The 13313-nt window shown below is 43.2% G+C and overlaps 1 protein-coding gene across 50 annotated transcripts in view; it reads left to right on the top strand.

Moving 5' to 3' along the window:
- LOC118358892 (serine/threonine-protein kinase Nek7-like) overlaps positions 1–13313 on the top strand; it is a 133153-nt gene that overhangs the window by 90285 nt on the left and 29555 nt on the right. For all 50 annotated transcript variants that reach the window (XM_052480160.1, XM_052480155.1, XM_052480167.1 and 47 more), the window contains exons 4-7: positions 3991–4053; positions 6716–6826; positions 8720–8828; positions 8910–9017. In XM_052480160.1, the coding sequence (XP_052336120.1) occupies positions 3991–4053; positions 6716–6826; positions 8720–8828; positions 8910–9017 (391 nt within the window). The remainder of the gene's footprint in view (positions 1–3990; positions 4054–6715; positions 6827–8719; positions 8829–8909; positions 9018–13313) is intronic.

Below are 13313 nucleotides of genomic sequence, written 5' to 3'. Positions count from 1 at the left end.
TTTATTTTTTTTATTTCACCTTTATTTAACCAGGTAGGCTAGTTGAGAACAAGTTCTCATTTGCAACTGCGACCTGGCCAAGATAAAGCATAGCAGTGTGAACAGACAACACAGAGTTACACATGGAGTAAACAATTAACAAGTCAATAACACAGTAGAAAAACAGGGGAGTCTATATACAATGTGTGCAAAAGGCATGAGGAGGTAGGCAAATAATTACAATATTGCAGATTAACACTGGAGTGATAAATGATCAGATGGGCATGTACAGGTAGAGATATTGGTGTGCAAAAGAGCAGAAAAGTAAATAAATAAAAACTGTGGGGATGAGGTAGGTGAAAATGGGTGGGCTATTTACCAATAGGTTATGTACAGCTGCAGCGATCGGTTAGCTGCTCAGATAGCTGATGTTTGAAGTTGGTGAGGGAGATAAGTCTCCAACTTCAGCGATTTTTGCAATTCGTTCCAGTCACAGGCAGCAGAGTACTGGAACGAAAGGCGGCCGAATGAGGTGTTGGCTTTAGGGATGATCAGTGAGATACACCTGCTGGAGCGCGTGCTACGGATGGGTGTAGCCATCGTGACCAGTGAACTGAGATAAGGCGGAGCTTTACCTAGCATGGCCTTGTAGATGACCTGGAGCCAGTGGGTCTGGCGACGAATATGTAGCGAGGGCCAGCCGACTAGAGCATACAAGTCGCAGTGGTGGGTAGTATAAGGTGCTTTAGTGACAAAACGGATGGCACTGTGATAAACTGCATCCAGTTTGCTGAGTAGAGTGTTGGAAGCGATTTTGTAGATGACATCGCCGAAGTCGAGGATCGGTAGGATAGTCAGTTTTACTAGGGTAAGCTTGGCAGCGTGAGTGAAGGAGGCTTTGTTGCGGAATAGAAAGCCGACTCTTGATTTGATTTTCGATTGGAGATATGTAGAATTGCAGGAAATTGTAGGGGGTGTATGCATGTGGATATGCAGACCCACAAGCCATTGTGGCCCCTCTTGATGAGTTCTGTTTTGGGCTCAACAGCTTCTCAAAGGAGGGAAGAAGAACCTCCATTTAGGGGCCTTAGCAAGAAATGGTAACTGATAAGACAGGGAAAGTAACTTTTCAGGACAGAATACCTGCAATTTAGTACATTTCTAATTGTGACTGAAGAGCCCAAGTACAAGCAGTCTCAGTGAGGACTTAAGACATCCAGGCTGTATCACAACCGGCCGCGATTGGTAGTCCAATAGGGCGGTGCACAATTGGCCCAGCGTCGTCCGTGTTTGGCCGGTGTAGGCCGCCATTGTAAATAAGAATCTGTTCATAACTGACTTGCCTAGTTAAATCAAATAAAAAAGACTTAAAGATCTAGTGAAGCCTGAACCGTACACATAAGCTAACCTTCTTCAAGGAAAAGAGAAGCAACTCCAGATCATTACCTCTGCGACATCGAGAAGAGAGCCATCAGACAGCGCAAACAGGAACACAACTCAAGAAGGAGCACCACAAGGAGCACAATCCAGAGAACAAGAACAAGCACAAGGACACACAGCCTTCCCCTTTTGTTCTCACCATGCGGGCTGAGCTACCAAGAGGCCACAATAGACTTTCATTACAGGCTAGAGTGTAACTTTCCTTCAATATTCATATATTCTCGAAGTCTTCACTTGTTGTCTTTCATTCTATTTCCTACCTTTCCTTGATCATGGCCATTGTTTTGTAAATATTGTTATTAGTGTAATTGAATGTAGCTTGTATGAATAAATTGTGTTGTCTAATTATTCTGTTACAAAGTGGGCTCTATTTGATTCTCAAATGATTCATACCTTCTGATAAATCAACTGTTTACTATGATTTACATTTTTGTCTTGTGTTATTGTTACGATAGCTCGTAAGTCAGGTCTTCTTGGAATACCATTTTTGTCCAATAACGGGCTTGTGCCCCAATAGTTTTTTTATAATAAATAAAAATATGTATGTATGTATGTATGTATGTATGTATGTATGTATGTATGTATGTATGTATGTATGTATGTATGTATGTATGTATGTATGTATGTATGTATGTATGTATGTATGTATGTATGTATGTATGTATGTATGTATGTATGTATGTATGTATGTATGTATGTATGTATGTATGTATGTATGTATGTATGTATGTATGTATGTATGTATGTATGTATGTATGTATGTATGTATGTATGTATGTATGTATGTATGTATGTATGTATGTATGTATGTATGTATGTATGTATGTATGTATGTATGTATGTATGTATGTATGTATGTATGTATGTATGTAAATATAAAAGTCCTTAGAGATTCATTAATGAATTGATTAATTAATAGTTTATGGTAATAATTAGACATACTAGTTTACAAGTGAGAGGACAGTAGCAGGGGTGGTTTACAGCATGTGCTGAGGCAGGTGTCTCTAGCTCAGCAGGCCAACGTTCTCCTTCCTCCACTCCTTTCCTCTCCCTCTCTACTTCACATGTCACTTCGTCTGACATACTGACGCACTCCACACACCACACACACCAGGAAGAGAGGAGGAAGACTGGATGCAGGCCTAGAGGAGAGAGATAGAGGTTAACAATTTCTAAGTCAATCCCAGGTTAGCCTATGTCACTCGAAGTAGGTTTTGATGAGATTTATTAGGATCCCCATTAGCCGACGCCAATGTCGAGAGCTAGTCTTACTGGGCTCCGACACATAACGAAAAATACATTACAGACAAAATACTTTACAATTTACATACATTTAAAAATGTGTGTGTGTGTGCCTCAATCAGTTACACATACATGTCAGTACATACACACAACAAGTAGGTCACATGGGGGAAAGGCGTTGTGCAGTGAGGTGTTGCTTTATTTGTTTTTGAAACCAGGTTTGCTGTTCAATAGCTCTATATGAGGTGGAAGGGAGTTCCATGCCCTCATGGTTCTGTATAACACGGTTTTCTTGAATTTGTTCTGGACTTTGAAAAGACCCCTGGTGGCATGTCTGATGGGGTAAGTTGATGATGCAAGCAATTTGGAATTTCCAACACATGAATGTTTCTTATAAAAACAAGAAGTGACGCAGTCAGTCTTTCCTCAACTCTTCGCCAAAAGAGACTGCACACATAGTATTAATAATAGCCCTCTGATTACAAGGAAGAGCAAACCGTGCCGCTCTATTCTGGGCCAGCTGCAGCTTAACTAGGTCTTAATTTGCAGCATTTGACCATATGACTGGAAAAGAATCAAGACAAGGACTTGCTTTTTAAAATTGTTATTTTTTATTTAACTAGGCAAGTCCGTTAACAACAAACTCTTATTTTCAATGACAGCCTAGGAACAGTGGGTTAACTGCCTTGTTCAGGGGCAGAACATGATTTTTTACCTTATTCAGCTCGGGGATTCGATCTTGCAACCTTTCGGTTGCTAGTCCAACACTCTAACCACTAGGCTACCTGCCGCCCCGCTTTGTGGAGTGTGGTGTCAAAAAGCAGAGCATTTCTTTATTACAGACAGACCATTACATCTATATGTTTTGACCGGGACCGTTTACAATCTAAGGAAACGCCAAGTCCTTCAGTCTCCTCAACTTGTTCAACAGCCACAGTTGTGAAAGGTAGTGTACTGTAGCTATAGGTCTAATTAGCATTATGGTAATTGTACTCTCATAGGATAGTTGAACTGTTTATGAATGAAGAAATGGGGTGATGCGTTAGTATTGTGGCTGAGAGCATCACTGACTGCTGCTGAGAGGTGTGTGTGTGTGTGTGTGTGTGTGTGTGTGTGTGTGTGTGTGTGTGTGTGTGTGTGTGTGTGTGTGTGTGTGTGTGTGTGTGTGTGTGTGTGTGTGTGTGTGTGTGTGTGTGTGTGTGTGTGTCATTACATATAGCATCAGCAGCCATGATGTTTTGTTGTCATTCTATTAGTGTTTTTTCCTTCTCTCTCTTTCTCCTTTCCTTGAACATGCTGCAACAATCTCTCCTTTTGATCTCTTGATAGATATTCGACTTGATGGATGCCAAAGCTCGGCAAGATTGCATCAAAGAAATAGATCTCCTAAAGGTAAAGAACCAGAGCGAGCGAGAAAACAATTGATCTGTACCAGACGCCTGCATGCGAGTGTGTTTGTGTGTCTTTCTCTGTGCTGTGTGTGTGCCTCCCTCTTGTGTGTGTGTGTGTGTGTGTGTGTGTGTGTGTGTGTGTGTGACTCCAGGCTTACATTGACTCTTTTTATTTTTTTAATGCCCAAAACATATTTTTTTTTCTCTCTCAGTATTGTTTAGAAGGGGGGCAATAGTGGATCGCCATGGAAATTTAGCAGACTCCCTTGTGTGTCTTTTGATGTTTTGTCCCCCCCCCTCCCACGCCCCACCCCACGCCCCTCATCTTTTTGTCTTTCTTTTGTCTTTCTTCTTTAAATGAAGTGTTTTCATTGATCAAACTACCTTAAACATGCTTTGCTTGTCTCTGGTCTCAAAAGCTAACGAACAAATTAATGACAGGTTGAATAACTCCCTCTGTCTCGGTGATCAGAGGTGTGTGTGTTCTCCAGGTTGTTGCTAACTCTGTTCATAACACGTTACTCTCTCTTCCATACACACCTAGCACACCTCCATGCACACCTAGCACACCTCCATACACACCAAGCATTTTACAACACCCGCAATAACATCTGCTAAACGTGTATGTGACCAATAAAATTTGATTTGATTTTGATTTGATGAGGTCTGCATTCGCCAACCACAGAGGAGACTGGTGTTATGCCAGGCTTAGCCACATGTCCCCTCTATTTCCCTCCCTCCATTTCCCCTTCTCCTCCATTCTAGGGCTCAGGAGGCTGATGCACAAGATATGTCACTCCGTCCCTCCCCCTCTCTCTCCCTCACGCCTCTCTTTATCCCTCCTCCTTGAGTGTGTGTGTGCTTTCTCTGCTCTGTCTCTTCTGTGTGTGCAAATGGTTGTGGTGGTTAATTCCAACAGTGTGTGTGTGTGTGTGTGTGTGTGTGTGTGTGTGTGTGTGTGTGTGTGTGTGTGTACTGGGCAGGGCTAACAAGGCCAGATTGTGAACAGGGGGAATCCAGCCTTCCTTCCATCTATCCATCCTTCTACCCCAGTAGACAGGACAACACGACACACAGCCAAATCAGAGTAATGAGATGCACACTGCCATGGGCCTGACACACACACACACACACATGCTGGCATGCATGCTCACGGTCCTCTGTCTGTCTCTCTATCTGTTCATATGCTTTGTAAAGTGTAGGCTAGATGATCCTGTTGTCCTGTATGGCTCAGTTGGTAGAGCCTGTACCGCCAGGGTTATGGGTTTGATTCCCGGGGCCACCCATACGTAAAATATATGCACGCATGACTGTAAGTCGCTTTGTATAAAGGCGTCTGCTAAAAAGCATATACTGTATATACATTGATGAATGACTGTCTATACTCTTAGACTCCATTTAAATTTGCTTCATTGGCATGACGTATTGACACATTAAGCCGAAGCACAATGTTACTCGCTCACTCTCACATTTCTCTGTCCATCTCTCAGCCTTTGTGTTGTAGTTTATGTCCATCTTAACCTTACGTGAGTTCTGTGAGATGAGATGCAGTACACCCCCAGCCAAGTCCCAGTGTCCGGCTCAGATTCAATTACTCCAGTCTGTTTCACGGGCAGTCCTGAAGCCTGCTCACATTAACCTCATTTAACCTGAACTAACTGGACAGAAGCCTGGCCCTGCCTGCACACACACCCTGTAGCTGTCCAGGCCTGGAGCTGGGGAGCCAGCATCTACAGTCATATCTCTTAGCATGGCCAGGGTCTTCACGGGTCAGTGTGAGTAGGGGAAGGAGAGAGATGGGATGGGGGGCACACGGATGTTTCTCTTGCTCTGAAATGATGCATCACAGAGCTGCAACCCTGATCCAAAAATACGTCTGCTGCAGTGTTTGTTTGTATGTGTGTGTGTACAGTATGTATACGTTGCTTCTCCTGTGGATCAGTCCACAGAGTGAACATTTCTTTAATCACGTCGGAGCAGTGTCATACCGCATGCCTGGGCCCCGCTTTCGCTGCTCACATCACAACCCCTGACACACAACACGTCTACTGTAGCTCTCTCTCGCTCACTCTCTCCCTCCCCTCTCTCTGTCTGACTGCACCTGATGGTGGTTAGTCACTTATTGACCGATCAACAGGAAATAATCTGTTGAGAAAATGAGAGTGTTTTCTAGATCTATTTATTTCTCTGCCAGCGGCGTGTTGAGAGCTGTGTGGAACAGCAGCCTGCTGTAATCAGACAATGGTTGTTGTTGACATGTCACACTGCTCTGTCACACACACACAGGACAAAGCCATAGCCTTCGCATTCAACTACGCGGTTTCTACACCGGCGTGGCCAGCCAAATGACCGACAACATCACACATCACAGGAGCACCCGATAATGGTTATTTGAAAGGGTTTCAACACTTTAACATACTCGTTGTCACATTGTGTGGTATATTATATCTGTGTAAGAAGGGGTCATTGGTTGGAGACTTGGGACAAAATATGTGTTGATTTCACAAAGCTTTTACAAACCCTGGGAGCCAGTTAAACAGTCATTGTTCCCTCATCTATTCTCCCGCGCTCTCTCTCGCTATTTCTCTATTTTTTCCCCCCTCTCTCTCTTTCCCTCTCTCACCATCTCTCTCTCTGTTTCTCTCTCTCTCTCTCTCGTACAGCAACTGAACCACCCAAACGTGATCAAGTACCATGCATCATTTATTGAGGAGAATGAGCTGAACATTGTGTTGGAGCTGGCCGATGCTGGTGACCTCTCCCGGATGATCAAGGTAAGATATTTGATGCTCCCACACAGGTCAACCTTCCGCACTGCAATCCACCCTTGTGATCTACTACCCTGTTGACCCGCTGAAGTGATGATCTCTGGTGCTGATCTACGTGCGATCCACTATAGTGACGGTCCACTCCGGTGATCATAAACAGTAGGCCGCCATAGTGATCCACTTTTGCTTAACTCTTATGTCAAATGTGTTTGCCTGCTGTAATCTCTCATACAGGACAACTCTCCACCAGAACCGTAGTATTCACATTCTTCACTCATGCCAGTGTCAAATTAGTGGTATGTTATGTATGTAAAACACAGGGCAGAGCAGCCTCTCCATGTATAAATGATGCCTAGCCAGGGTGTATCTGAGCATCTCAACAAGCCCTTAGCACTCATCTACTGCAGCTCTCAATGTCCAACCATCCAATGCTGTCTCACACTGCAAATTAGGACAGCACGATTAGCACTGCCTGTGAGAGATACCACATGGCAGACTACACACACCCGGGCACAGACACGTACTGACACACACGGACCCACACACACCGGTCTTCCTTCGCTCCTGCCCTCTCTTCAAATCATTTGTTTTCCTAATTAAACTGTGCCAGTCCAGAGGTTGGTATCATGACTACAAACCTCCTCGCTCCCCCTTCACTGCCCTGCCGCAATATGAAGTAAATACACCATTCTTACACTGTGGTGCCCCCCCTTCTCTCCCTTCCTCTTCCTGGCACTTGCCCTGCCCATCTCAGGATTCTAATAAAATCAAATGGTACTTGATTTGCATGCACTTACAGAATATTGCATGTGCAGTTTTTGCAGTGGAAGGCATGGAAGGCTTTCTTCTGCTTCCCCATTGACATCAAACACTTCTCTGATATGCTAATGTGGGGCAAGGGGAAGAATGGCCCACCATGCTGCCTTTGTTTGGATGTGGGCCAAGGTCTCTCTATTTCACACACGTGCACCTACGCAAGCGCAAACACATGGGACGCACGCTGGGACAGACGCAAGTGCACACACACACACACACACACACACACACACACACACACACACACACTGACAGACGCAAGTGCACACACACACACACACACACACACACTGACAGATGCACGTGCACACACACTTTCTTGCTATCATTCCTGTTCACTCTCTCTTTCTCAACTATTGTTCCCATTTCCTCTCTCTGTTTCTCGCTATCTTTTCCGTTCCGTCACTCTCTCTCTGCGCTCCATTTTGCTAGTTTTTTGCCAATCAGTATCCCATCCAGCACAGCAACAAAGCTAGCTCGCCAGTCCATTCCTCACCCGATTACGCTGCCCTCGCTGATCGTTTGCATAAACTTTGCCCCATCACTCGTGCCATTGATATCCGGTAATCCTGTCGCACGGTGACTGTTTCTGTGACCTCTGAAACAGAATGAAGTCATCATCGACCGCTAGGAGCTGCTGGGAGGGTGAGGGGTTTGGGTTGTGGGAATTGTGTGTTGTGTAGTTTGTGTGTGACTGGTTTACATATATATGTAGGAGCTATATACCAGATGTGAGTGTTTTGAACATAACCCCAAAATGCCTTTTCTCTGGTTCTGAGAACTCATGTGCTTTCCATCGCAGCATAATGAAAATGAGAAAGGGCTCTGTATGAGAAAGAAAGAGTGAGCGAGAGGGGGGAGGGCGGGGGGGGTAGAAGGAAAAAGGGACAGAGAGAGGCAGAGCGAAGGGAAAGAGGGAGGTCAGGGAGAGGGTAGCGAGAGAGGCAAAAAGAGAGAGGTCTGCATCATATTAACGATGGAGTCAAATACATACAGAGGGACCCGAGGGGCTTAGCTAGTAAGTTGTGTATGTTAAGCTTGTGTATGTTGTCTGACATTGTTGTGCTGTGTGTATCTATGCAGCACTTCAAGAAGCAGCGAAGGTTAATTCCAGAGAGGACAGTGTGGAAGTACTTTGTCCAGCTGTGCAGTGCGCTGGAACACATGCACTCCCGACGGGTCATGCACAGAGGTACTACACACACGCACATGCACGCACACATGCGCACACTTTTAACTTCAACTTGAACTATCTACCCTGTCCTCTCTACAGATATAAAGCCAGCTAATGTGTTCATAACAGCCACAGGAGTGGTGAAGCTGGGAGATCTGGGACTAGGACGATTCTTCAGCTCTAAAACCACCGCTGCCCATTCTTTAGGTAAGACACACACACACACACACACACACACACACACACACACACACACACACACAAACACAAACACAAACACACACAAACAAACAAACACTTTTGTTTGACTATCCTTGTGAGGACCAAACAATTGATTCCCATTCAAAATCCTATTTTTCTTCAACCCTAACTCCTAAACCTAACCTTAACGTAGCTCAGTTGGTAGAGCATGGCGCTTGTAACGCCAGGGTAGTGGGTTCGATCCCGGGACCACCCATACGTAGAATGTATGCACACATGACTGTAAGTCGCTTTGGATAAAAGCGTCTGCTAAATGGCATATATTATTAACCCAAACCGTAACTTCTAACCATAAACCTAACCCCTATACCTAATTGTTACGCAAACCCTAAACCTAACCTCTGAGCCTAAAATAGCCTTTTTCCTTGTGGGGACCAGCAAAATTAAGCCAACTAGTCCAATTTTCATGGTTTTACTATCCTTGTGAGGACTTATGGTCCCCACAATGATAGTAAAACCAAACATACACACATGCACACACCCACACAGTAAGGGGGGGATGTGTTTCATTAGCTGGTGCAGCCCAGAACCATTTGTGTGTTATAAAGCTGGGGGTTTAGGCCTTCTTATGGCAGCTTAGGGGCTGTCACCTCTTCAATTGCCAGTTTGTCACTTCCTGTTGCCTTGACCTCTGACTTCTGAACTGTTATCTGGGCGAACCTGTCTGAAACACACCTCGCCTCTGCTGCCGGATACATAGTGTTGAAAAAATTACCCAATTGTCATACTTGAGTAAAAGTAAAGATGCCTAAACAGAAAATGACTCAAGTAAAAGTGAAATTCACCCAGTAAAATGCTACTTGAGTAAAAGTTTTCAAGTATTTGATTTGAAATATACTTAAGTATCAAAAGTAAATGTAATTTAAAAATATATACTTAAGTATCAGGAATAAAAATATAAATACTTTCAAATTCCTTATATATGGCAAACCAGACGCCACTATTTAGTTGTTTTTTAAATTACGGAGAGTCAGGGGCACACTCCAACACACAGACATCATTTACAAATGAAGCATTTGTGATTGAGCCCGCCAAATCAGAGGCAGTAGGGATGAGCAGGGATGTTCTCTTGATAAGTGGGGGATTTGGAGAATCTTCCTCTCCTGTTCAGCATTCAAAATGTAACGAGTACTTTTGAGTGTCAGGGAAAATGTATGGAGTAAAAAGTACATTATTTTCTTTACGTTTGTAGTGGAGTAAATGTTGTCAAAAATATAAATAGTAAAGTAAAGATGCCACAAAAAAACTACTTAAGTAATACATTCAAGTTTTTTTTTACTTAAATACTTTAAATACTGCCGATCCACAGCTCTGACTGCTGTAAAACAGTGGCCGGCTGACACTGGCACGTGATGTGTTGTTGTGGGGATTGTGCCACTCTAGTCAAAAATGCTCAGTTAACATATTCTCACACTCTCAAAAACTTTCCCAGGACAGGATTTTCTCAAATAAACATGTAATGAAATGTACCATTTTAATTAAGAGAGAAAGTCATTACACAATTGTAAACTTTAAGACCCACACTAACAGTGTTCATTTAATTTGGAAAACACAAACCACACCGCCCTCTTCAGGTGGTCTGTGAGTAGGCTGCTTCTTCAGCCCCTTGGTCAGGGTGGGAGAGGAGAGGAGCGTTTTGGTTTATTCGGATCCCCATTAGCTTTTGCCGAAAAGCAGATTCCTAGGGTCCACAAAAAAACAACACAGCAAGTAGCAAAACAATGATACACTGATCAATTTAAAATGAAACAATCTACAAATAATACAACTAAAGAATGTGTGTGTTAGTGTGATAGAGTATGTCTGTGTGTGCGTGTCATTTCACTGTCTCTATTGTGCCATGAGATTGTTTGTTTTATAAAGAAATGTCAAAATAATTTTGCTGTTTGCTTCTCTTTCATTATTAGATGTTTTATACAAAAAATATGATGCTTCACTGTTCAATGTTGTCATTTCACTTCTGAGTGTTTCCACTATGCTCGTGAAATAGTCATCGAAATGATTGGCAATATCGTAAGGCTCTTTATAAATCACCCACCAAATTTCAATGAACGATGGAGATGATTTGGGTTTTCTGCCCATGATATCATTTAAGGTATATCATATTTGTAGTCTTTTCCCTTTGTGTTTTATGTCATTTCTTCTTCTTTTCGTTAAGTTTAGTCAAACATTTGTCAATTTTGAGTATGTCAACCAATCAGCTGAGCAGCCTGACTTGTTTGCCAACTCTTTCGCATCATTTTTATGTACCGTACCATTTTTCAATTCGCCATCAATCCAGGGGTCACAGCAAATTTTCGAACACGTGCATACTTGTCTGTAATAATTGGACAAATATTTCCAATGCTGCATCTGGATTCACTTCCTCATACACATCAGACATTTTTTACATCTTCAACAAACATTTTTGTGTGATCTATTATAAATTACTTTAGGCCCACAATTTGGCATTTTGGCTTTCCTTGTTATTGCCACAATTTATGGCCGCTACAGTAATATATATATTCCTCGAAGCAAAGTTCGGCAGCATTAGTGAAGATATGATCAATACCTGTGACAATGGACGCCACAGACCCAACACAATTGGTATTGTGGGTCATATTATAGGCATTAGTCACAATTAGAAGCTTCCTCTTGAGAGGACTGCTAGTTGTTAACCAGTCAATGTTCAGGTCCCCCGGAAAATAGACCTCTCTGTTAACAGCACACATTATCAAGCATTGCGCGCACACATTATTCAAATACTGACTGTTAACACTTGGTGGCCTATAGCAGCACCCCAAAAGAAGAGGCTTTAGATGAGGCAGGCAAACTTGCAACCAAAACAATTAAACAACATTTGACATGAGATCCTCTCTAAGCTTTACAGGAATATGGCTCTGAATATTACACTGAGTGTACAAAACATTAAGTAACATATTCCTAATATTGAGTTGCAACCCCTTTTGCCCTCAGAACCGCCTCAATTTGTCGGGGCATGGACACCCATAAGGATGCTGGACGGGGGCATCCTCCACAAGGATGCTGGACCATGTTTTGTCTTCTTGCCAGGTCACCCTCGCAAAATAGGTTTTTTAACCGCAATTGTTCTTACCTGGTTAAATAAATGGTTCCCACAGTTGTGTCAACTTGGCTGGGTGTCCTTTGGTTGATGGACCATTCTTGATTCACAATGGAAACTGTTGAGCGTGAAAAATCCAGCAGTGTTCTTGACACACTCAAACTGGTGTGGTTGGCACTTACTACCATACCCTGTTCAAAGGCACTTAAAGATTTTATCTTGCTCATTCACTCTTTGAATGCACACGTACACAATCCATGTCTCAATTGGCTCACTGCTTAAAAGTCCTATGACGTGGAAAGAGCGAGTGTTCATAAATCTTTGTACACTCAGTGTATACAGCAACACCTCCCCCATAGGCATTCCTGTCTTTTCTGCAGATGTTATATCCTTGTATTGCTACTGCTGTATCATCAAAGGAATTATGTTAGTGAGTCTCAGAGATGGCCAGTATATCTGATCTTGGCACGTTATTGATTTCAGGAACCTTTCTAAGGCTACATGTATATGGGCTGCTATTAGCCCTTTTTTGGGTAGCTTATCAGAGATAGACATAATATGGAGGAAAAAATATATGCAACATAAAAATAAAAACATTGTTTGGCTAATAGTCAGTCAAACAGGTATTTATGAGTGTCATTTGGTGTATGTGTGTGATGTTGGGCTCAAGCTACTGACCCGGAAGCTTGGCTCTCTCACTCTTCCCAGGTTTTTGGGAGGGAGAGTGGACAATGAGCTTGTCGTAGCGGATGTAAGCAATGTCCACACGCTCTTTGGCAGCTTCCATAGCTGGGATAAGATCTTTCCGCCTCTGGCGCACAGCTTCAGAGAAGTCCTCGTTGAGGAAGATGAGGGGAGGAGAAGAGCAGAGTGGTTCAGAGGCTAGTTTCTCCACAAAGGGTTAATCTCCCCCACGGGCATGGAGACCCAGAATCCATCCATTCCCTAAAGCCTCTTCTCCTCTCCGGCCCTCACCTTTCTCTCCATTGCTCTCCCCCTGTCTCCTGCTGCCTCTTTCTTTCTCTTTCCCTCTCCCTTTTTTCCCCCTCTTTTTTATTTTTATTTTCCCCATCTCTTTCTTTCTGCCTCACTGTCTGTCCATGTCTCTTACTCAAGCTCTCCTTTCTGCTCTTGCTCTTTCTCCTCCATTCTCTCCTCCCCCAACTAATTTTCTCACTCTC

Source organism: Oncorhynchus keta, chromosome 26, assembly GCF_023373465.1.
Source record: "Oncorhynchus keta strain PuntledgeMale-10-30-2019 chromosome 26, Oket_V2, whole genome shotgun sequence".
In the NCBI taxonomy this organism is placed as follows: domain Eukaryota; kingdom Metazoa; phylum Chordata; class Actinopteri; order Salmoniformes; family Salmonidae; genus Oncorhynchus; species Oncorhynchus keta.
This window is presented reverse-complemented; position numbering and strand designations above follow the sequence as displayed.